Here is a 26882-nt window from a genome sequence, read left to right as displayed (position 1 = left end):
GATTGTACGTGTACTATCAGAGCAGAGTCATATTTACAGTATACTCTTGATTCCTGAAACCTTCCATGGAGCTGCAGCTTACTCTCACTGGTTATTAAGACAATGCTATCCATTACACATGTGGCTTATTATACTTTAACACTGCTGAATTTTTGATTCTGATTGTTAGAGGGTGTTGATTAATTTTCCATTAGACCTGCTCCACGTAAACATATTTTTAAAATATAAAATATTTTTTAACATGTTGGTACTGTGACATTGTCACAATTTGTAAACTAGTCTCCAGCTTTGAAACAGGCAGAGGTAAAGCTATTCCTTTATGTTTTCTGATACGGGAGAGTCTTCAGGTTAGGGGTGGCACCACTACTGTAAAATTGGTAGGGCAATTTTATTTTTGTCTGAGAGAAGATGTACATCTGTCATTTGTCTATGAAAAAAAACCTAACATACTAACTATATATATTGCTATCGAGCCAGGGTCTGATTATAATACAATAACAGGGCACAACACACCTTTTAATGAATGTCAGCATAGTTTGTTTCGACCTCACACCCGTCAGGCAGCTAATAACAGCAACAAATTTGTTAACGAAGTCAGAGAAGAGTAATTCTAAAATATGTTTTAAAAATCTAAGACATGTTCATGTTCTGCGATATTCTGTTTGTCATTGTCTGTTTCGCTAAAGATTTTTCCAGCAAGCCTTACTTACTTTATTTGAAGGCTGTAATTTGAGGAATTTCCCTGTAATTCATAATACAGAATATGTGCATATCCACTTAAAATATTGAAACGTTAGCGATACTTAGTCAAGAACATGTTTATTAAGCAGTAGTGAGCACCAAAGCGCGGTTAACCCTTTATCGCTCATAGGAGATCCTCTTTAGGAGAAGTGCCCCCCCACCCCACAACTGAACTGATTGGTTTTTCAACCAAGTCAGACCTGTCTGTTATTAGCTGAAGTGCTGGGTCACCGCCCCAGTATTTTATAAAGTGCCGTGTCAAATGCCAGCTCGCCCCCATTGCTCCGGCAGCCCTGCTTCAGGTAACATGACAAGCTTCATTTTTATTTTTATACTTCAAAAGAGAAAAGAAAGAGAGTCTTGTGATGGATACTCCACATAATCTAAGGCTAATAAATCACAGATTTTAAATAGTGTTGTTATTTAAGAAAGAAAGAAATACATGTATTATCATTGCTGTGGTGAAGTTTTCTGTAAGTCCTAACCTTTTAGGACGAAGTCTCCATTGTCATTACTTTGCAACAGTCAGAACTTTCTGCCATAGGAGTCTTCAGGGTATTACCTACAAGAAAGATAAACAACTAGTTATAGCTGAGAACAACTAGTTATAGCTGCTATAACGTAAATGATAACAGGAGTTTTGTGTATGTTACACAGCTAATTGTAATGGATAAAATGCATGATCTTTAATCAATAACAAATTTAACTATTGGAAAATTGCTGTGGTGTACAGAGAATAAAACACATTACGATTTCATTAACATTGTGATTGCACTTACATTTATATTGTCAAAAGCATTTTGGATGCTTGACATGTCCAGTGAAAGATAAAAAAAAATAAAAAAAAAATAAAAAAAACATCAGAAAGTCAGTGTACTCTTTGTGGCCTGTTGTGTTTGCAGAATATAGCCATGGACCTCAGATGTCACTGTGACATTTCAGAGGAAACAGTACAATGAATAGTGCAGGCAGAAACTGAACTGCATGTACTCTGGTTCCTTTCTCCCTCTGGACCTGCCAGAGATGACACTGCTGCATGATCCTGAAGTTCTACTTCTGCTGGGGTTTTTTTCCCCTTTCATCCTTCTTCACTTTAGTGCTATTTGCACTTCAGCTTCCTGCCATGTAGATAATCTCACATGGTTATTTTAGAAACAGCCTGAGAACTGCTGCTATGATTATGCTCATCTCAAGACTCTTACTCACAATATGCTCGTACTCATCATCTTATATATTTTTATTATTTTCATATGTTGTTTGTGTTCTCATTCACTGTGTCAACAAAAAGATTATGGGTTTCATTTTGAGTCTGGTTCTTTGCATGGTTTTCCTTGCGGAGGTTGTTTTTGGCTTGCTTATTAGTGAACAAAAAATACTGGTTCATTGATTATTAGAATAGTAGAAATAGTAGAAATACACCACTATAATGCTCTTTATACAGAGTGAAGCTACATCCACTTCACATTCGTGGACAAGAACCCTGATAAATATGGAATTAAATTTGTGTCAAATGTTTTGAATGCAACTTTTCAAGAAATGGATAAAAAAAAATATACAATGAGAAAGAAGAAAAACACTGATACTGAAAACAGTGAACTCAGTGGCAAAAATGTAACACTGTATCCAAACGTGTACACTTCACAATGACAATAAAGTTGAATCTAATCTCATTTCAAATAAATAGCTTTCCATGTTAACAGTTTTCTAAGCTTCCGTTTGCTAATCATGTTTACGAATGTGCTGCCACAGTATTTATTTACGCTTTCAAAGTTTTGTTTATGCTCCACATGTTTACATTCGCCATTCTGGCACAAAGCTCTCATGTGGGTAGGCATAAAAGTGATTTACTCTCATTGGTTAGTGAGATTTTTTTTTTTTTTGCCACTGAGTTCATTGGTTCCAGTTTCAGAGAGCTGTTCTTCTTTCTCATTGTATATTTTTGTTCGTTTCTTGAAAAGTTACGTTAAATTTTTTTGGCACAAATTTAATTCCACAGACAAATGCTGTCAAATGGGTATGAGTACTTGTGTAGACTATAGTTGAATCAGGTATACGAGTGTACTCAAGGCAACAACGTTGCGCTCACTGATTTCTCCAGGCTCTAGCTGTGAAGAGGAGAGAATCTCACCCTTCACTGGGTTTGTAGGAGACTTCTTCATCTACCTTTTATTTTGTTACATCAGTAGTTTCTCTCTTCTTACCTTCCAGTGCTTTCTCTACACACACACCAGCCCTCAACCCTATAATGGATCTACTGAATAAAATACAAAGTATAGATATGTAAATTTTCAGGCACACCTTCTCTTCCTTCCTGGCATCAGCAAACCACTTTTGCACTGCACAGCAGTTTTTCAGATTGCAAGTGAACTTGAACTTGCATTTCAAGCTTGCTTGACTTCATCATTTCAAGGAGGCCTGATGACAGTTTGCTTAAAATGGGCTTGTGTCTCACGCACAAGTGGATGAGTAAAGGGTGATGGGTAATATCATTGACTGAGAAGATGCTATTTATCCTATTTAAATGCATTTTTGCACTTCAGAAAGTGCTTGCTTGAGATTTTCTTTTGGACACACCATTATGGCCTTTGAGATCTGTAATAGTGCTTGACTCAGGATGTTAATTCAATGCTCTATGAGTTAAAGTACCATTGAATTGAAAATCCAGAGGTCTTTTGGGGAAAAAAAAAAAAAAAAAAAACAGGATATGAATCTATAAGCTGTAACTTTTGAATATCTCGCTGACTTCTCCAGACCTCTTTTAATGTTGAATGGTCAACAGTCTTGTATACTATGCAAACTGAATCAGCGTGTACTCTAAAGGTGTATGAATAACATTGGCAGTACTCTTTTCTTCTCTTTAGGTTACAGAAACAAGGACGGGCCCTCTAGGATGCAGTAACTATGACAACCTGGATTCTGTCAGTTCGGTTCTGGTTCAGAGTCCTGAGAACAAGATTTATTTACAAGGTATTGCATTCACAATTGAATGAGCACATTTCTTTATGAGACTGTTACTCTTGTAAACCTGTCAATTATGAAGAAAATGGGAGTGCCATGCAGAAAATTGTTTATATTTGAACATCTACATTGATTGAAATATTAGATTTAGAAATTATATTAATCATTTTAATATCGTATAATTTGGATCATATTTTATAGTTATATTTTTGTAATTTTTACATTTACATTTTTTGGTTCTCAAACCAGATGGACCCCAACTGTGTCCTAACTCATGCAACACATAAATAAATGTGGAGGGCCCTGAGGACTGATTTGAAAACTCATGCTCTAAATGGGCTGACATTTGTTTACCTGTTTAGTCACAATGTTTGTGGAACACAGCCCATGATTCTGGTCCTTAATGAAAAACACTTATGTCCTTCCCTCAGGGCTTCAGGCTATTCTGCCTTGGTACCTGAAGAGCCGATTTGTCCAGGCAGCCCTCAGCTACGTCAGCTGCCACTCAGAGGGCCAATTTAGGTGCAAGGACAATGAATGTTGGTGCGAGTGCAGTGTGGATTTCCCTCAGTGCAACTGTCCCACTGAGAACCTGGAGGCCATGCAGGACAGCCTGAGGCACATCAGAGAGTCCTGGGTCCAAGCCAACCATGAGTTTGAAGAATCAGGTAGGTCTCTATGTTCAGTGTATATGTGTTTGCAAGTTGGGGTTTATTCTTAGAGTCTTCTAACCACATACTAAAGTAATGCATAATCTGTATAATACATAAAATAGTATACAATTTAGCTGAAAATCTCAGTAATTCTGAAATGTAAAAAATTACTCACATGTAAACAGGTGCATCCTACATCGAAGAAATCACATTTAAGGCCATGTTAAGGCCATAACATTACAAAATGGGGTAATTCAAGAAGGGATGAATACTTATGCATAGCACTCTACCATACCATAATTATATAATGCTCATCACTTCTTATAAAGAGATCCAATAAATATCCAAACAACCTTTTTTGCCATTTTTTTAAAAGATATTTTGTAACCACTGTGACTAAATGCCATGCCACGACCAAGTTAATTTGGTTGCAGTATTCAGTCCTGTTAATATATTTAAATATAAACAGTCACCTTGTTCTGTTTGTGATATAACAGGAAAATGTTAGGAAGTGCTTCCAGCAATTGACTATCATTGCTGTAGGACAGGATTTTAAAGACGGTCTGCATTGATTTCCCTGCACTGGGCATGGGGCCAGAACTGGGCAGGTTTAATCATTGGTGCTCCACCTCCTGTAGCTACAACAGGCTGGAAAAACTTCTGCCTAATGACTGTGAAGTTAACAGAGAAGCAGTAATCACCCAGCATAGTGAAATGATTTACCCGTCACTTCTTTCTCCTTTGCTGAGGCTTCAATCTTTGTATAGCTACTATCACTATTAAATCATTGCATTGTGTGCCTTCTTCTTAGCTTTAATATATTAAATATGATTAACTCGACCCGAGTGTGCAAATTATCATTATTTCAATTACCTGATGTGGTTTAAAAAATGGCAACTAGATACCAGTGAGATATTGTCAGGTTTTTATAAGTGTCTTTGATTTTAGTTAGAGATATTCAGCAAATTTCTCCTTAGCTCATGAATAGCATTGATTCTGGCGTATTATATGATGCATTTATTGATTTTTCCATACTGCCAATGGAAATAAACTTCCATCAACCGAAATGTGTTTACTCATACCTCTTGTCACCGTATTAATGTTGAGTGTTTTTTGCCCAAGGGCAAATACATTTTATCTAAGAGATGATAACATTGGGCTTTTTATTGACAATACCCCACTGTTCAAATGAAAAAGAAAATGTTTTCCCACTTGCCCAATTCATTGTTGTCATTGATTAAGCTGCTGGCTCAGCTTTCTATCGTTCTGATAATCATGACGTTTTTCTGCCATTAATATATGTTATTCTCATAATGCTACAACTTTATTCTCAAAATATTATGAATCCATTCTCATTAGTGTTATGCTGCGACTTGGTTCAACAACTGGAAAAACAAGGGGGTTAAAGCTATGCCTCGAACCAGCGTTGACCAGTATGGGAGGCAGACGTGCTAAAGAAAACTCTAAAGTGTACAAGCTATAGCATACTGTAGGTCACTAGTGCATCTCTTGAGGCCAGAGGAGTTACGTACCAGCTAGCCTCCGCTACGGTTCAATGAAATTATAAAATTACTGTCACTATAACATTTCTGTAATAAAACATTGGTCAAATATCAGAGCCTTAGCTTTTATAACATATTGTCAATCAAGATGAGGCCATTTGTTTAAATGTTCAATGTAATGTAATGTCATGTTCACTACACCTTTAGAAATCCGTGTTTGCTTAAAGAATATGACTGCCACCTAACGGTCTTGTCGTCCCAGCGCTGACTGACTGAGTGACATACCGCAGCCTACCGCGTACTTCAGGATCACGTTCTCTTTCTCACGCATTTTTAATGGTCACATCTGTACTTTAGTAAGACAAGATACTACAGATAGAAATGACCATTTTGATGACAATTATTTTTATCCAGATTTTTTGATTATCTTCTCTAATTGTATTAATAAAACAATAAAAACTCATCGCTCTGCATTTGGCCCAATCACATCATGCCATATATCTCTGAAAAGCTTCTTTCCTTATACATGTATACGTTTATGCAGCATTATGATACACATGTCTATTTAATTTATTTACATTATAAACTACACTGACTAGAGTGGACAAACTTTACACCACATTGTATATTTTTTTACACCATTTTATAGTCTTTTTCACCTTCATTCAGAAAAATTCCAAAAATCTGTTTGGAGATTTTCTGCCTTCATGGTATTTTACATATTCATTCCCATCCCTAATTTGACACTTATTGGAGAGGAATTTCACAAAATGCTGATTATTGTTGTTAGATTTTATACAGAATAATAGCATACCATATTTATGAGTGCATGATATTTTCTTGGTGACATGATCAATAAATTATATTCCATTATTTTCTTACAGAAAACTTCACCACAGCAATGATAATACATGTATTTCTTTCTTTCTTAAATAACAACACTATTTAAAATCTGTGATTTATTAGCCTTAGATTATGTGGAGTATCCATCACAAGACTCTCTTTCTTTTCTCTTTTGAAGTATAAAATTCCATTATATTCCAGTCTTTTTTTTTATTTAGTGCATCTGAAGATAAAAAAATATAGTCATACAGAGACTAGATTTGTTTTTGTTTAAAATATGCAAATTAAAGCATATGCAAATTCTTGACAAATTCCCAATGCAAACATTACTTGTAAGAACATCAGCAACCAACTGGCTTAATTGTGATATCTTGCTTTTTGTTGTTTTTTTCAATGACCTTCTTTTCTTGCCTTAAATAAGATCGATTCCATTTTTCTAACATGTAGAAATCCTTCAGTCCACTCATCCTCCTTACTTGTCTGGTTTTTAGAAGAGTTCCAGAATTTTGTGCGAAGATTACCGACATTCTACGCTCTCAACACATCTGCTATAAGGTACTTTTGGAAAATGGACCCGGCTGTACACCAACGCTTTCAGCTGCTGGAGACTAGCACTCAACAGCTCCTCGGCAAAGCACAGCGTATTGTCAGCAAGCTTTTCACTCTCAGCAAGAGATGTCGAACTCAGCCCAAAATATCTGTGCCCAAAAAGAGGTAAGAAATGTCAGAGCAATGAATTCATGCCACACGAATCCTGGTTGACAAGGGATTGTAATTATCTTTCACTGTTTGAGCACTCGTGGAAATAAATATATTATTGTAACAAAAAGAAGTGAATATGCTCCAACCCACTTATTTTTTAACTGTCCTCTGAATCTGCTTGAAATGTTCGCTTCTTTGGAAACTAAAGACTGATGTGAAATGGAAATGCAAGTGTTTGAGCTATGAGGGAAAAAAAGATTCATAGCCGATGTGATACGGGGTTATGAGAGGTCAGTCCTTTGAACATATTAATTAGGTAATGCATTTAAACCCTCCATTCATGTCATATCCAAGGTCAGTTATGGGAAGAACAATCATGTTAAAGCTGGTGTCTTGGCTTCCTTCCCAGTCTCACTCAAATTACAGAGGATATCCTTAATAATTTCTAGTGTAACTGGATGAGTAGGTTTTATCTCTCCATCTAAAGACTGATGTAGTGGGAGTGTGTAAAAGTGTAAGGAGGGAAAGATGGATTATCTCCCCGTTTGAAATACTGGATAAGGTCATGGAATGCTTTTGTTTGGAGATAGCAAAATGTAAAAGGATCAGTTCTAAGCATAAATGAATTGTAACTGATTAAATCGATCCATAGAGGTCATTTTGGGAACCAGTCGAATGAGTTTGAGTTGAAAGAAAATAAATCCATCTTGAGTCACATTACACATGTATATTTTGAAATACAATACATGGCCAAAAGTAGGTGGACATCACACCCATATGTGGCTCTTCCCCACTATTGTAGAGGATGTGTTTGTTTGCTGTAGCATTAAAATTTCCCTTCACTGGAACTTAGGGGCCCCAGACATGTTCCAGCATGACAATGCCCCTGTGCACAAAGCGAGCTACATGAAGATATGGTTTGCCAAGGTTGGAGCAGAAGAACTCGAATGACCCGCACTCAAATGAGCCCTGACCTCAACCCCACCGAACACCATTGGAATGAACTGGAACGCCAACTACATGCCAGGCCTCCTCAGCAAACATCAGTGTCTGTCCTCTCTAATGATCTCGTGGCTGAATGGACAGAAATCCCCACAGCCACACTCCAAAATCTAATAGAAAGCCTTCCCAGAAGAGTGGAGGTTATTATAACAGCTAAATCTGGAATGGGATGTTCAGCAAGCACATACGATTGTGATGATCAGGTGACCATGCTAAATAAGCTAAATATTTTCCACAATTGAAGATCAGATTAGATTAGAAATGAATGTGCAAGTCAACCAGGGTGGAGATTAAGAGCATACTTAATTAAGGACCTAGTTAATAATTATAAGACTCAACCTTCAAAGTCAGAAACTTAATTAAATAATTGGATTCAGTTTTATATTGAAGCACAGTATTATCTATTCAGATGCATGTTTGTTCATTTAGTGAGCACAGACTATATTATCTTCATTGATTATTTAGCATATCACATAATTTACGTTGATTAGTTTCCTGGTTTCACTCAATACAATCTAAGAATCTGACTAAAATGGCTGACTTAAACAGACCTATTCCCAGAATGCCTCCTGCTATAGTTAAACCAGTGTATAGAGTATCCTTGGTGTTTGAAGGCATGTCATATAAGTTGTTCCAAAGACAACTTGGCACACACTCACACAACATCATGGACATTTCAAAGCAGTATTTTTGCACAACATTTTGTGCTTTCCTAATATAGAGGCTGGTCCATCAAGAGAACAACATATGGACAGAATTAATTTGAGCAAATATAGAAGGCAGGATGGCAAAAATCTTGATGGAGACATTAAAGTTTGAAAAAAAAAAATAAAATAAGAAGAAGTGGATAAAATGGCTGTCTCAGATTGTTAAATGATTAGATTGAAATGCTGCCCAGTGAAAATATAGTCAGCTCCACAATTATTGGCACCCTTGGTAAAGATGGGTAAAAGTTATGAGAAAATGTTTTTCATGGTAAATTAGTTTAATCTCACACTGAAAATGTAAGATAAATCTAACCTTCTAAGACAATAATCGCCTATCAAACATTTTTTTGAATTATTGTGAACAATTTCACAATTTAATAGCTTGTGCAACTTTTCTTTGTCAACATAATATTGCTGAGTCTTCTCCTGTAATGCTTAATGAGCATGGAGAATACAAAGAAAGGATTGTGAGACTGATCAGTACAGAATCTCTTGGATCCTTCAGTTCAATGACTTTTTCAATGGAGTTTAGGTAATGGGATGGGGATAGCCATGTCAGAAGATTAAATCTGCAGTCACGACACCATTTTTGTGTGGATTTGGTTGCATTTTTTGAAGAATTGTCATACTGGAAGGTCCAACCATAACATTGTAACTTCTTGGCAGCGGAAACCAGATTTTTAACTCTACTTAAAGAAGTTCATCATGCCATGTATCCTTACAAGGTTCCTAGTGCTTTTAGAGGACGAATAGCCCCACAACATCACATATGCTCCAATACTTAACAGTTTGGATTAGGTTCTACAGTCATTCCTTTTTCACCAGCCTCACTTTCAGTGTTGCCAGTCAGGGACATAGCCAGACCTTTTACAGTGGGGTTGCCAGGTTTGATGCAATGACTCTACTGGAAGGGAGATCTCTGGGGGGGGGGGGGGGGGGGAGTAATCTGCATCTATAAAAAAAATTAATAATGTGACTTCCCCTGTCTCTATACTGCCCAGGTATGATCTTCCTCTAACATAAAGGACACACGACTGAGCAGCATTTCTTTGTTGTCTAGCATTTCTATATAAAATTCATTACAAACATAGGTCACGTCATCTTCAGCGCTCAACACAAACTTAATTTCCCAGAATACTCAACAACTGTTATGAGCCCCATTTCCCACAATACACGATTAAAAACACCGCCACATGATCAGCCACATGACTCACATATCCACAGCCATCAGGCGTGTTCGACTTAATGCGGTGCTCCGCAGACGAATCGGCATCTGACTTGAAGCAGTGCATGCCGTTTAGAATTTTTGTCCGACTTGAGACTGCACCAACATCATTGTGACGTATGGCATCAAAGTACCGCTATATCGATATGAGAGTAGCCGGCTACCTCACCCAGCACAAGCTCTGATGACAACACAGCTATTTCACGATTGGCGAGACTCACCAACAACAATGACTTGCTTTTCAGGTTTATTCTGACAGTTCCACTAAGGCTCCCAAATCCGTATTTTCATAACAGTAAAAACCCTTTTCATGTAATCTTAATGTTATATTGTGTCATGTTTATCAAAATAAATCTGATAAAAAAAATATAGACCAAACTTTATTGCTGTTTTAATAATACTGGCTTATGTTGAACTTTCTTCTTGTACATCTAGGCACTGTATTAACTTATTCAGTGAAAAATGTTTCTGATTGCTACATGTCAAATTCAGATGTCTGTTTATCTGAGAAATATATCATCTAATCCACTTTATCTGTGATAAAGAAAGCAAACACCACGCAAGCATCACTACGGGAAGCAGAAAGTGGCTGACTTGACGGCTCCATTTTCAACTCCTCCCCCGACTGCAAGCAGCAACTCTCGCTGATCAGTTACATCCATCCGCAGTCAAAGATGAGCACACCTATATATATATATATATATATATATATATATATATATATATATATATATGTGTGTGTGTCCTATATAGAATATATTCATCCAACTCCATGCATGATTCATAACATTGAGCTTCTCAATAAGCTACTGATGCAGTACACTATGATTATTAATTAATATATTTAGCTAATGGTGTTTAATAAAAAACTAAATAAATCCTCAAACTAAAGAATATTGTTAATTTCAAAAGGTTTGAACAGTGTTGGTTAAGCTGTTTTTTTTTTGTTGTTATTGTTGTTTTTTTTGTGGTCAATGAAGTGAAACACTAATTCACTTCTGTGTTAGCTAACTAAACTTGCTTGTTCTTCTCCATTGCACATTGATGAAATAACCATGGAAATTTCCCAGACACCATTATTATTCAAACTATTAATCACAGCAAGATTCACCAAGGCATTCAGTATCAAATGATGACATTAATAACAGCACTAATAATGATAATAATAACCATAATAATAATATTTTGCTGGGGTGGCCAGAGGGGTTGCCAAGTTTCATGGTAGTTCCAGTAACATCTAGGAACCTCCAGGCAATTACATTTTGTAGTTAGACAAAAGAAAGGCTTTCTTCCAAGTATGTGGAGTCTTAATCTTAATATAGATTTGCTGACTGGGTATCCCCAAAATGCAACCATCTTCTATAAATCTTTAACTGTGATCCTTGGAGATATGATTGGTTCTGTTATTGCAACTACTCAAAGATCCAACCATGACCCAGTTGTAGCTTCTTGGAAGATTTCCTAATTTCCTAGTATTTCATGGAGTCATGATGCAATGTATTCTAACAAGGTTTCCAGGGCCACTGGAGGAAAAAATAACCCACAACATCACTGATCCTTAACCATAATAAGGATTTTTAATAAGTCCTTTTCTGTATAACCATCCTTCTTTTTACACTAAATGAGAGCTGCCAAAAACCTTTTTTAGTCTCATTAGACCACATAACCCAGTTCCTGCCCAGGTTCTAGTAGTGTCTAGGAAACTCTAGACACTTTCATTTGTGCTTAGATGAAAGAAATGACTTTCTACTTCCTAATAGTTTGACATAAAGGTGGCCTCCCTTTGGAGATTTGGAGCTAACCCCAAAATGCTACCATCTTCTGCAAATCTCCAACCATGATCCTGGATGAAGTTTTTGCTTCTCTACATCTTCCCCAGTGTGTGTGAGGTTATTTTAAACTTCTGATTTATTGCCCTAACTGTGGATATGGGCATTTCTATTTCTATACTTGCTTCAATAATCAGTTAGATTTCTCTCATATTTTAAGTGTGAGATTAAGTGCCAAAAAAGTCTGGAGCTGTCTCTAGGTTGAAGTAAGAATAATAATAATAAAAAAAATATTTAATAGCATTAACCATGATAAAGTTATATTATGGTGATAAAAGAATAATATAGGCTAATTTAGCCAACAGAATAATGAAAGGAAAATTCTCTTTGGTCTTAATTTATCTGCAGTTTCAGATTTGTATTTCAATAAATAGAAAGATAGAAGGAAAATCAATATTTCTGATTTAAGCTGTTATTTTCTTTTAACTCGCAACAATTCCATATCTGAACACTCTTGAAATAGGTAATCCTAGAGAATTAGTTTTTATTCTGATTAAGTAGATGGACCATGTTTTGTCTCTTTGCACATTTCCACATTGCTTTGAGTGACAGACAGTGGAGATCTCCCACTCTGCCACCCACCTTCAAACTGACTGTCTCTTAGTCAAACAAGCTCCATGGATATTTACACATTCACTTGGCATCACTGGCATCATATGTGTTAAACCGAGAGAACCTGTTTGTTTTTTTCACTGAGTAGAAGTTCAGAGGCAATGATTTATAGTCAGAGCTCATAGATAAAGACAAGACAAATGTAAATATAATGTCATGTTCAACCCCTTTAAAAACTTTACACCCTCCACCCACCCCACTTTACCCCATCTTACCCTGCTGATGCGCCAAACTGCTTATATGGTGAGTAGGCTTGCATCCTACTCACTTTCATGTTTTAGGGTGTACTCACACTAGGCAATCTGTACCATGCTTGAGCACATTTGACCCCTAAAGTCCAGTTTGTTTGACTAGTGTGGTCGTTCTGTATCATGCCCCATGCACGGTATGCTAAAGTGTTCCCGGGCCTCTCTTGAAGAGGTGGGCTCGGGCATGGTTCACTTGTACTCAGACACGATACGCATCTACTGTGATCACTAACCATGGTCAAGCACGGAACATGAAACATGACATCAATCATGTTCCATTTGAGAATATTTGGGTTTATAACAGGTCTGGTTCTCACCTTATTGATTGATGAACAGGAATTGTAGTCAGTGAGTAAAGCTGCAAATCACCTTCCTCAATGTCAGCTGCCTCCGTAAAAATCATCTTATACATGCAGCACGATTAAGTGAAAATTGCAGTAGTGCATAAGTGATAAATCTATTAGGCAGGCGAGAGGGACATGTGTCACCAACTCCATTGTGATGTCCGAGAGTGTTTTCTTCTTGTTGTTTTCAAAATAAACAGTCGGATCGTAATGATGTAAGCGCACTCAGGCTTGGAAGGTTAAGTGCAATGTAGTTTTTTGAGGAAGATATATTAATTAGCTCTGAGATTGAAGGGTTAATGGTCCGAATGTCGATTTTTGATTGGATAGATGATTTGATTTGTAAAAACATTTACTCCAGATGGCGTGTTTCTGGACCAAGTCAGAAAATGGTGCCAGGTTATTATTATGAAGGATATGTTGAAGGTGAGTGATGCCCTTTTCTGCCCATGTGCGTAAGTCGAGTGGCTTCTTGTTAACTGTAAAATCTGGGTTATTCCAAATGGGGGTGAATTTAGATGGTGCAAGATGGGTGTCTGTGATTTGATGAAATTTCCACCATGCTGTCAGAGCAACAGTTCTTGTTAAAACAGTTGTTTGAAATAAGGGTGTTTCTTTTGACTGTCTCACTGTAGAAGGGTAAGTCTGAAATGTGAATGTCCTTGCAAATTGTATGTTCAACATCTAACCATGTGTTTTCTGATGGGTTAGGATGAATCCATTTGTATATATTTTGAAACTGATTGGCCAGAAAGTAGTGGTAGAAATGCGGTGATTCCAGTTCTCCTTGTGTTTTTGGTTTCTGTAGGGTAGTCAAGTTAATTCTTGGGGTCTTAATTTTCTTGTACAATTTGGTAGTGATTGAGTCTAGTGATTTAAACCAGGTGAGGGTGGGTTGTATTGGAATCATTGAGAATAAATAGTTTCATTTAGGGAGTATAGTCATTTTAATTACTGATATTCTGCCCATTATTTATAGTGGGCAGTTGTCAGTTTATACAGTGAAGATCCTATAATGATAGACCTACTACATTTAGCTTACATAATCACTCAGCGCAATCTGGTCTTGTGCAGAAAATGGATTTGAAAATTGGGAAGCATTAAATAGTTTTATGTTGTCATAAGGGTATCTGGAATCTGTAATTAATCCTCTGTTACAGTACTTTCCAGGCCTCATCTCTTTTTTTTTCATGATAGACCTGTGATGAGACATCAAAGAAACGTTCTCTCTTCTGCCACAAACTGATCTTCTTTTAAATCCCACATATTGCTTACATTTCACCATTGCCACCACCATACTCATAGCTGTCCTATGAGTTTCTATGCTGTGCTCCTGTTGGTGGATTTTATACGAGCATTGTAGCTACAGTCATGCTGAGATTTTTATCATGAATTTCTGACACTGCCAGAACTTTGTCATTGGTTGCAGTAGCACTATATTAGGGATTGGTGAGCATGTCATCTCAAAAGGTTGTATTGTGCATTCTAAGACTGCCAAAGCAATTCATATTATGCATTCTACTATAAGTTCACCAATCGTAGCTCATGAACAAAATATTATTTTATGATGTGCAATTTTAATGTGCAACAACAAAATCATAGTGAAAAGCTGGCTTAAAGCTACTATTCTTAATGTTTGTGTCTAGATAGTAGTTCATGTGTGTGTATATATATATATATATATATATATATATATATATATATATATATATATATATATATATATATATATATATGTATGTATGTATGTATGCAACACTGTATATATGTATGTATATACACACTGTATATAGGTAGATTCAGAGAGTATCATGGGAACATTGGGAACGTTTGCACACACATTTGCAAACTCATATACACATAAGGGTAATTTAGAGTCGTTTGAACCAGAGACCCTGGCGCACCCTACGCTGCCATCCTTGCTTTAAGATTATTTACTTGAGATATTTAAATTAGTATTTCTAAATATCATATACATTTACTTAAGCATAGCTAAATATATAAATGGAATATTTGTATTCACTAATAGTTAATTGAACTCAAGAATGGCTAAACCGAATGATTTATGTATTCAATTCAGTAGCACTTCCACAGAAGAAAACTAGTCAGCAATATATGTGATGTGAGCACACTGACCACCATTTCTGATTTTCCTGCTCAATGCCCTGAAGAACCATGAGCTTTCCCATTAGAGCACTGTCTACCTACCAGAATCTCTTTTCACGTGTGGTTGCAGTTCAGCGAGAAAGGAGAATAAAAAAGGGAGTGGTTGATGGCTGGGTAGGGGTATGAGAGGAGATGATCAGCTGTTATTTATATTACAGCATGAAAAATATTATGCTGATCATGTCCGGTTGGCACATTTGATGATGAATATTTATGATTATGCTTATTCAGTAGGACTGTTATGCATATTGTAAATAACTTGAAATGATTTAGGTAGCATTAATTGGCTGGTGTGTTTCTATATCACTTCAGTAGTATCCATGTGTCATATTCATTCAATATTTATATAAGAAATATGGCACTTTTTTAAAGCATTTTTATGTCCCCACAGGTCTCACAGCTACTGGCTGAACTACATCCTTTCTCTCATGTACTGCAGTGAAAATAATCAGTTAGGCACGTATATGGAAGAGAGGAGGGCCTGCTCCTGTCAGCATGAGACCCCATCCTGCCAAGGTGTCATCCCATGCATGGTGGGTGAGGGGCCACTTTGTTCTTCCTGCTCCTATGAGAATCGATCACGGTGTGCCAGCTGTAACTCAGGTTATAGTCTGAGTCAAGGACTGTGCAGGAACATCATCCCTGACTCCACTGATAATTACATAGGTTTTGAGACCGATCTCCAAGACCTAGAGTTGCGGTATCTCCTCCAGAAGCGAGACAGCCGAATCAGCATCCACGCCATGTTCATTAGCAATGATGTGAGGCTCAACAACTGGTTTGACCCTTTGTGGAGGAAGAGGATGCTCCTGACACTGAAAAGCAACAAGTTTAAGTCCAGTCATGTGCACATGCTTTTGGGGATTTCCCTCCAGATCTGCCTTACTAAGAACAGCACCTTGGAACCTGTGTTGTCTATCTACATCAACCCATTTGGAGGGAGTCACTCAGAGAGCTGGATCATGCCCATAGACCAGAACAATTACCCTGACTGGGAGAGGACCAAGTTAGATATTCCTCTTGACTGTTATAACTGGACGCTCACTCTGGGGAACAAATGGAAGACATTTTTCGAGACTGTACACATATACCTGAGGAGCCGTGTCAGAACAGCCTCAGTAAATGGAAACAGCACAATCTATTATGAGCCATTGGAATACATGGATTCCTCAAGGAATCTGGGTTATATGAAAATCAACAGCATGCAGCTGTTTGGATACAGCATGCACTTTGATCCTGAAGCAATCCAGGACTTGATCCTCCAGCTGGACTATCCGTACACACAGGGATCACGGGATTCAGCTCTGCTGCAGCTGCTAGAGATACGAGACCGAGTTAACAGACTGTCTCCACCAGGCCAGCAGCCCCTGGACCTGTTCTCCTGCTTACTGCGCCATCGCCTCAAACTGTCCACTAATGACGTGGTCCGAATTCAGGCTGCTTTGCAGGCCTTCAGTGCTAAGCAGCCCAACTCAATGGAGTATGAAACCACTAAACTATGTAGCTAATCAGACACTTTACTTTGTTCCTAACATTAAAACATAAAAAAGTTCACACTTTAAAATAATACAGTGCATTATTTTTTTTTTCCCTCCAGGAACATTAATCATGACTTTCAGCGGACAACCGGAGTCCATGCATTGCCTTTTTTATTTTCAAACTACACTCATGGTTTATAGTATTTCAGTAGTAATGTGCTTGAATTAAATTTTCATACCACTGATTATTATTATTAGAGTAAATTAAATGTAAATCATTGGAATTTAGCTTTTGCTTCACAGTATACTTTTATTTCCTCACTCATGTGCATAACAGACAGTACTTATGTAAATCAGTGTAATCTGACCATCCTTCTGAGATGAATCCAGATCTCTTCATCTGTACAGCTCTATCTGTCAATCCTGTAACACTCGCATATAACTGTATATGCTTCAGCAGCAGTTGAGTTTAATGGTAGAAATATTTCTCAGATATTTGTACAAATGCATTATGACTATAGGAATAATTTTGTTTAAAAAAAAAAAGAGAGAGACATGTCCTAACTATATGTTCTGTGTGCTTTTATATTTATAAACATATTATTTGTGAAATATTACAGAGGTAATGTTGATAAAATTGTACAGAACATGGGTTTGTTAATACACTAAATAAATGACATTTTTATGCACTGTCTCTGATTACTTGGTTTGAGTATTCAGTGTTTACAGTAGGGTTCAGCAACACCGTCAGCAAGGTTGAATGCTCGGGATCCAGTGGGCTTTTCATTAGCTCACAATTTGGTCTTTTTTGTGTTTTTAAGTAAATTGACTCTATTTTGATCTCAGTTTAGCCTAGACCACATGATTTTCAGGATGGTCTGGTTATAGAAATAGAGGGCCATTATAGTAACACATTCTGTCTGACTCTAGTGATTAAAGTGCTGAATGTAGCTTTCAGCACTTTGTATCCCAGGCAAGAAAGAAAACAAAGTTCTCTTAACAATTCATCAGTTCATCTGTTAGAGACTCTTGACACATGCTGTCAATTAAAATAATAGAAGCCAAGGTAAACCCTGGAGTTCAACAAGTCCCTTTGTTCATCTGAAATACTTACTCGTTCAATCTCATCAAATCTTGACTTCTCTACACGGACCTCTTTGAGAGTGAATGAAACTTCTTGAGGGAACAATCTTTTCAATAGTTGCTAAAGGTTAATTTAGGTTAATAGATGAGAGTTGATCTTGTATAACCGTACCATTATTCAGCATCAAGGGAAATTCTGTTAAAAAATTTGTTTAGAATAATGAGTCTCCCAGTGAAAGGCATTTAATCTCTGTAAAAAAAAAAAAAGAAGAAGGAAAGAAAAATGCAAAGGAAACAACTGCAGTTTGCTTAACAGGAAATGGTATTAGTTGCATATGTGGTTCTGTGAATGCCAGATAAGCCCCAGAGATAATAAGAATTGCCTTCATGTGCGAATGCATAAGCATTCTGAGACCTGATAAAGTTGTTAAGTAACATATGGCACATTATTTGCAATAAATACCACCTTCAAACAGCCATCTTCCCCTGGAACCATATTACCATGTTCTCTCTGAGTAGGTGCTGGTTCTGAAACAAGGAACCCTGATGGTTATTTGGTATTCATAAAATCACATTTAGATATATAACTACATACAGTATATAAATAAGGGAAGGTTGTGAGTTCAAATCCCCACATCACCAAGCTGCCATTGGTGGGTCCTTCAGCAAGGTACGTAAACCACAAATGCTCCGCTGTATCTTGTCTTAGTTTCAAATTGCTGTGGTGTCAGCAAAATGACCAAAATGCAATTTAAAAATTTAAACGCTTCTACATTTGCATTTTATTTATCTGGCAGATGCTTTCCTGTGGCACCAATTTTTTTGTTGGGCCCTTGTGCAAGGCCCTTAACCCTATTTGCTCCAGGGGTGGCATATCATGGCTGACCCATCAATCTAACCCCAACTTCCAAACAAGCTGGGATAGTCACTATGCTGTAATTTATATGTGAGAAATAAAGGCTTCTTCTTTTATCCAAAGTGACATACAATTGAGCTGAGCAGATGCAGATCAAGGGCCTTGCTCAGAGTCCAACAGTGGCAGCTTAGTGATACTGTTGATTCAACCTTCTGATCAGAAGTCTATAGATGACCCTCCTAAATTCAAGGGTTGAGAATCACCTGGATTATGAATACCACAATGTCATGAGGAACCGACATATGTTAGGTAATGTTAGGGCACTGGTAACTCAGTGGTTGAGACATTGGACTACTGATTGGAAGGTTGTGAGTTCAAATTCCAGCCCTGCTGCCACTGCTGGGCCCTGGAACAAGGCCCTTAACCCTCACCTGCTCAGTTGTATAAATGAGATAAGGAAGCCTGCCAAATGCCGTAAATGTACATCGTGTTAACATTGTAGAACTTTGTAGAAGAATTTTCATGGTGACACCCAAGTGGCACGTCTCTTAAATATTGCCAATGAGGAGGAGACGGTCCTTTTAAAGTGGAATGTCATGGTATGGGCTGGCTGTTCAGCTCGCCTATAGGCCATGGTGATAACATCCATCAACAACGTCCAAGCCTCTGTTTAGACCTTCTTTTGTGGCAGACGAACAGTTGGACTGAGGCTGTTGCCTGGTCTAAATAGTACCATAAGGAGTGTAAAGGACACACCATGGAATGCTCTGCAGTTAAATCTGGGAATGTCTGAGCCAACCCTGTCCAGGGTGTACCCTGTGCCTTGTGCCCGATGCTTCCTGGGATAGGCTCCAGGTTCCTCGTGACCCTGAAAAGGATAAGCAGTATAGAAGATCGATGGATGGATGGATGGATGGATGTCTGAGCCAGAGAGTGTCTTTAAGATGGCCATGGCAATAAACACATAGCTGGTGCCTGTCTTTGGCTTCCAGGGAATTCAGATACTGCTCTAGCCTCAGAACTGCGTATTGGCAGAAATTCAGCTAACTTTGTAGACTAAACCGAGTACAATGCATGTTAAGGCAAGGAAAGCTGGCATAGTATCATCTAATAAAGTTGATATATAATGCTATATGCAAATGTTTTAATTGCTTTCTCAACATTAATTAAAAAAAATACAGTACAGAAAAAGTACTTATTTAATTTGGTGGCAATTTATTTAGCGTGTGAGTGAAAGAGTATACCATTTTTGAGATGAACTATATTTTGGCCATTTGTAGCTGAGATGCATTGTTCCACTGCCAATGCATAAAGACCAAATTGCTTTCTGCATAGGTCAGCCAGGTGCACAGAAATCCACTTTGCATTGACAAGGAGAGTAACCTCGTTCAAGCCCAGGCTGTCTCACACATTTACATTGATAGATGATGGCCTAGCAAGAGCGACATGCAAAGAATCAAATCCTATCAGCTCACATATTCCTCTCAATATAGCTGCAAGTTCATTATGACTGTGGGAGGAAGATATCGCACAGCTGGGGCTATCTTAAATGTGTGTGTGTGTGTGTGTGTGTGTGTGTGTGTGTGTGTGGATGCACACAGCAATATCCAGCGTTTAATTACCACAAACAGTTTTCATACAAGTCCAGCTGGACACGGAAAGTATTAAAGCAGTACCTTATGAGTTATTTCATTTTAATTTAGCACTAGAGATCTTTATTGAAATAGCCATGTATTCCAAGAGGTCATTCACCCTTATACTTCACTAATTTGAACTGCACATGGACATGGCCAGTACACACTCTCTAATATATTACAGTTTAACAAGATGTGACAAGCGTAAAACTTTTACATGGTACAATAAAGCTGCCAGGTTGAACTTTATTCTCATATTAGTAGTAATGTGCAGAATAATCCTTTATCAGTGACCCATTAAATTGATGGAATGGTTTTATAAGAATAGGCTTACTGACCTAAAAAATGATTGTCATCCTTCGAGAGAATTGGCGAAATAACTGTAAACATTACATCTTTATAATCCACAATATATTATCAAAAAGAAAAAATATAGTGAAAAAATGATGACACCTTAAATAAATGCAATCAAAACAATAAATGCAATCTAACCTTAACCCTTTCTTTCTGCCTTATGTGTTGGTTTGTTTGTTTGTTTGTTTCCATTTTCAAGAACTTGTATTTGACCATGACGTGTTTATACAGACTTCTTCTGTCTAAACACAGAACTTGCCCTTCAAATATAGTATTTGAACCTTTTCAAATGGCAGTTTTAAATGAAAGTAGAGCCCAGAAATTCACATTTAATTCACCTTGAAATCTTAAATCTCCTCAACAGCTAAGCATAAAAAATACAGAAAAAAAGTTTAGGCTTCAACAGCTTGCCTCCACCATGATCAAGAAAGTTTTATATGAACAGATTAATTGAACATGATGCCCATGCTTATTTACCCAAAGTTTCCCAGTACAGAACTACTTCGATATGGATGAGAGGGCTAAAAATATGCCACAGGATATTAGAATCCAATAAACAACTTCTGAAAGCATGTTGTTTACCATCAGTGCTGCTGGTGGTGTGCCAGTTATTGTGCAAAAACAATCTTTTTTTTCCCCCTACACAGTTAATAGATGGTGTTTGGTTGTCTTTAAAAAGTGAGCTTTTTTTATTCTGTTCAGGCAATCATATTGACTACAAATAAGTGCTGTCGACTTGACTGAATCAATGTACATACTGCAAATTTTACTGATAAAAACAAAAGTAGAAGAAGATTGAGGTAGGCAAAATACACACACAAACCGAACCGAAAGTACACAGTACAAATATATATATATATATATATATATATATATATATATATATATATATATATATATATATATATATATATATATATATATATATATATATTATAGTCAAGTCAAGTGGGTTTTTATTGTCATTCCTCTATATAACTTGTATACATTGGAATGAAATGTTGTTTCTCCGGGACCATGGTGCAACACGCAATAACTTAAGGAATACACTACATCAGTGACTGGCTACATCAGCAAGTGCACAGATGATGTGACTTCCTTCAAGACCATCACCACAAAACGTGGATGGCTCCAGAGGTGTGCACGGTACTGAAAACCTGAGGCACTGCCGTCATGTCTGATGACAAGGCAGCCCGCTGCACAGCAAGAGCTTATCCAAACCCAGGCTATCAGAGAGACAAAGTGCACCTATGCTGAAAGAATCCTCAGTCACTTCCTAAACACCAAGAGCACATGCCGTATGTGGCAAGGCATCTGGACCATTACAGAGTACAAAGCTACATGACTTGTCTGTGATGATGATGCTTATCTAACAGATGCACTGAAAGATTTCTACGTACAGTTCAAAGCACAGAACAACATGACGGCAGGAAAGACCACGCCGACTCGCACCGACCTTTGTCTGTCCATGTTCTTGATCTGTCCACTGTTACAGGCCATGTTTTATGTATTTATTTTCCTGTGTATTATTGTTCTGTATATTTTTGTCCTGCACTCGTCTCATACTGTTGTGTATTTGCACTTTATGTAGTCTTGTATAGACTTATGTGTTGCACTATGGTTCTGGAGAAACGACATTTAGTTCACATGCACACAAGCTATATAAATGAATGACAATAAAAACCCACTTGACTTGAATTAACTATAGGATTACAGTATACAACGAGCAAAGAGCAAAAGCAGTGTGAGATGAGTGCAGGACAGTAAATAAACAGAATAGTATACACAGAACAATAAATACCCCAATCAATGAACACAGGACAATAGAACAGTGTTGTGCAGGAAAGCTATTGCAACAATGGACTGTAAACTATTGTGTAGTGTAGCAGCAATAAATGTAGTAGCAATATTGGCAGCAAAAAAGAGTCACATAAATAAATAGAAAAGTGTCTGGTGCAGCGTTGTAACATTCAGGTGTACAGTGGTATTTAATCACACTGGGTTAGGTGTTTGCATAGTCCAGGTGAGAGTTGGGAGGCAGCAGGGTCTTGAGTAATCTAATTGCCTCAGGGAAGAAACTGTTGTAGAGTCTAGAGGGGGTGGCATGGATTATTTGGTACCTTCTGGCAGAATAGTGAAAAACAGTCCAATGTCAATATTCCACAAGAAGGCATGATAGAAAGTAACAGCTCAGAATATGGAGGTAAACAACAAAAGATTTTGGATCAATTAGCTGAATAAGTGAGGTTATATATGCAGTGAATATAAAAACTCCACACACCCCTGTTAAAACTGCAGGTTTTTTGTTATGTAAAAATTAATCTAAGTTATATCATGTCAGATCTTTTACTAATGTTAATGTGATAAAGCAACCAGCAAATTCAAGTGAAAATCAAATAGAAACATAGGAGAAGGAAAAAAAGGAAGGAAGGGGAAAAAAAATACAATAACCTGGTAGCAAAAGTGTGAACACCCATTAACTAATACTTTGTGAAAGCACCACTTGCTTGTAACACACCACTCAATTTAGCACATCATGTTTTGGCAATTTTATTCCACTCTTCCTTGCAAAAATTCTACAGATCTATCAACTTGTCAGGTGATCTCCTGTACACAACCATCTTCAAGTCATTACACAGGTATTTGATAGGATTTAGATCTGGGCTCTGACTGAGCCATTACCTAAAATTTTACATGGATAATAAAGCTGCCAGGTTGAACTTTATTCTCATATTAGTAGTAATGTGCACAATAATCTGTTATCAGTAATCCATTAAGTTGATGGAATGGTTTTTATAAGAGTAGACTTACCGACCTAAAAATGATTGTCGTACTTTGAGAGAATCGGCAAAATGAATATAAATATTCCAATTCCAAAAAAGTTGGGACAGTATGGAAAATGTTAATATAAACAAAGAGGTTTGATTTGTAAATGTACTTTGACTTGTATTTAAACAAAAAAAATGTATAAAGACAAGGTATTTGATGTTTTATCTAATCAACTGCATAGTTTATTTAAAATAAATTTTTATTTTGAAATTGATGCGTGCAACATATTCCAGAAAAGTTGGGACAGGGGCAATTTAGGACTTATAGCAATGTGACAAGTTGAAATAAGAAGGGGAAGTGAAACATGTGAGGCAATCATAGTATATAAGGAGCCTCCAAAAAGGCCTAGTCCTTCAAGAGCAAGGATGAGTCGATTCTGGTCAATCTGCCAACAGATGCATCAGTGAATAATCCAACATTTTGAAAACAACACTCTCCAAAGACAAATCGGTAGGATTTTGTGCATTTCACCTTCTACAGTGCACAGTATAATTAAAAGATTAAAGGAGTCCGGTCAAATCTTGGTGCATAAAGGGCAAGGCTGAAAACCACTTCTGATCTCCGATCCCTCAGACGTCACTGTTAAAAACCATCATGAGTCTGTAATGGATATCCTGACATGGGCTCGGGAATACTTTGGTAAACCTTTGACAGAAAACAGCATTCGCCGCTGCATCCACAGATGCAAGGTAAGGCTTTACTGTACAAAGCAGAAGCCAGACAACAACACTGTCCAGAAGCGCCGCTGGCTTCTAATGGCTCTGTCTCATCTTAGATGGACAGTAGCACAGTTGAATCATGTTTAGTGATCCAATGAGTCAAGATTGGACCACAAATAGTTTTTGGACAAAACAGCCATTGTGTTCTCTGGGCCAAAAGAGGAAAAGGACCATCCAAGCTGTTATCAGTGTCAGGTCCAAAAGCCAGCGTCTGTCATGGTATGGGGGTGTGTCAGTACACATGGCATGGGTAACTTGCACATCTGTGAGGGCACCATTAATGCAGAAAGATATGGACACATTTTGGAGCAATACATGCTGCCCTCCAGAGCAGGACAACACCAAACCACATTCTGCCCGGATAACAAGTGGATGCTTGCGTCAGCAGAGAGTGCGGGTGCTAGCATGGCCTGCGTTCAGTCCTGACCTGTCTCGGAGTGAGAATGTGTGGTGCATGATGAATTGCAAAATAAGACAATGTAGGCCCCATACACCTGGGCAGCTGAAAAAAATGCATAATAAATGAATGGGAGAAAATTCAGTTTGATAAACTTATCCAACTGGTGTCTTCAGCACCCAAACAGCAAGTGTTTAAATTAAAAGAAATGGTGGTGTTACACAGTGGTAAATAGTTGTCTGTCCCATTTTTTTTTTTTTTTTTGGAGTGTGTTGCAGTCATCAGATTTGAAAAGAGTGTATATTTAAAAAAAAAAAAAAAAAAACATCAAATCAAACATCAAAAAATGTAAAACATCAAATAATGTGTTAATAATGTGTTTTCATATATAGTACAGGGTGTTTTGTTTTTTTTGCATCTTCCATACTGTCCAAACTTTTTTTTGGTATTGGGGTTGTACATCTTTATAATGCATAATATATTATCATAAAGAAATGTGAACATATATATATATATATATATATATATATATATATATATATATATATATATATATACATAGACAATCCTTAAAATAAATGCAATTGAAATCTTTCTTTCTTTATTTATTTCTTATTTATTTAAATTTTCATGAACTTGTCTTTGACCACATCTGGTTTACCAAATGTTTAAAGTTCAAAAGTATGAAACAGTTGAAAATGTGCCAGGACCAGCATACATGAGTGTTCAATAACAAGGGTTTAATATATTCATTTTTGTTCATGAATGGTGCCAACAATTCTCAAGGTTACTGTAAGACTGTAATCCTCAGAGCTAAGACTTCTTCACTGATCACGTCCTTCAAAAACAGTATTTGAACATTTTAAATGGCAGATTTTTAGGCTTATGAAAGAAACTTCAGAAATTGACATTGAATTCACCTTGAAATCTGAAATCCTCTCAACAGCTAAGCATACAGAAGTACAGAAAAAAGTTTAGGCTTCCACAGCATGGCTTCATCATGATCAAGAAAATTTTAATTGACCAGATGAATTGAACATGAAGTCAAGGTTATTTAGCCAAGGTTTCAAAGTGCACAACTACTTCGATATGATGAGAGGTTCCAACAAGTTTTCGATAGGATTTAGATATGGACTCTGACTGGGCCATTCAGAAATGTTGGTCTTCTTCTTCTTCTTCTTCTTCTTCTTCTTCTTCTTCTTCTGAAACCATTCATTTGTTAATTTGGATTGTGCTTTGGGTTGTTATTGTGCTTGAAATTTTATTTATTTTTCTTTAATTTCAGCTGTCTAACAGAAGCCTGCATTTTTGTTCCAACCTCAATTTTGACTGTATCTTGACTAGAGACTCAGTCCCAGCTGAAGAGAAGCAGCCCCATAGCATGATGCTGCCACCACCATGCTTCACCATGGGGAGGTGTCCTTTGTGTGAGAAGCTGTCTTGTTTTTGCACCAAACATATCTTTTGAATTATGCCCATAAAGTTCTGCATTGGTCTCATCAGTCTATAACACTTTTTTTTGTGTGTGTGAAATAGCTCCCATTTAGCCACCCTGACCCATAGCCCAGATTTGTGAAGAATCCAAGAGACTGTTGTCACACACCAGTACTTGCCAGATATTCCTGCAGTTCCTTTATTGTTGCCATAGGTCTCTTGGCAGCCTCCCTGATCAATTTTGGAGAGACATCCTGTTCTTGGTAATGTCACTGTGGTGCCAAATTTAATCCACTTGTTAATGACTGGCTTCACAGTGTTTGGTGGTACATCTAAGGTTTTGGAAATTATTTTGTAACTCTCTAGTGACTGATGTCCTTTATAGTGAGATTCATGTATGCTTTGTAACTTTTTGTGAACCATAGCAGCAACAGTCAGATAAAACCAAGAAGATGTCAAGAAAATCCTACAGAAATAGTTGATCTTTATTTGGCGTTAATCAATCAGAATCATTTCATTGATGACAGTTGTATGATAGTTAGATTTTATCATGAGTTGGAATATGA

The 26882-nt window shown here is 37.2% G+C and overlaps 1 protein-coding gene across 1 annotated transcript in view; it reads left to right on the top strand.

The window, feature by feature from the left end:
• brinp3a.1 (bone morphogenetic protein/retinoic acid inducible neural-specific 3a, tandem duplicate 1) overlaps positions 1 to 17697 on the top strand; it is a 66393-nt gene extending 48696 nt beyond the window's left edge. Inside the window, exons 6-10 of the mRNA XM_047158415.2 lie at positions 3603 to 3708; positions 4131 to 4367; positions 7189 to 7411; positions 15924 to 17012; positions 17130 to 17697. Coding sequence (XP_047014371.1) covers positions 3603 to 3708; positions 4131 to 4367; positions 7189 to 7411; positions 15924 to 17012; positions 17130 to 17211 — 1737 coding nt within the window. The 3' untranslated portion in view covers positions 17212 to 17697. The remainder of the gene's footprint in view (positions 1 to 3602; positions 3709 to 4130; positions 4368 to 7188; positions 7412 to 15923; positions 17013 to 17129) is intronic.
• The last annotated feature ends 9185 nt before the right edge of the window (positions 17698 to 26882 follow it).

The sequence above is a fragment of the Ictalurus punctatus genome, chromosome 11 (assembly GCF_001660625.3).
Source record: "Ictalurus punctatus breed USDA103 chromosome 11, Coco_2.0, whole genome shotgun sequence".
NCBI lineage: Eukaryota > Metazoa > Chordata > Actinopteri > Siluriformes > Ictaluridae > Ictalurus > Ictalurus punctatus.
The sequence above is the reverse complement of the archived record's forward strand: the minus strand, read 5'-3'. Positions and strand labels throughout refer to the sequence as shown.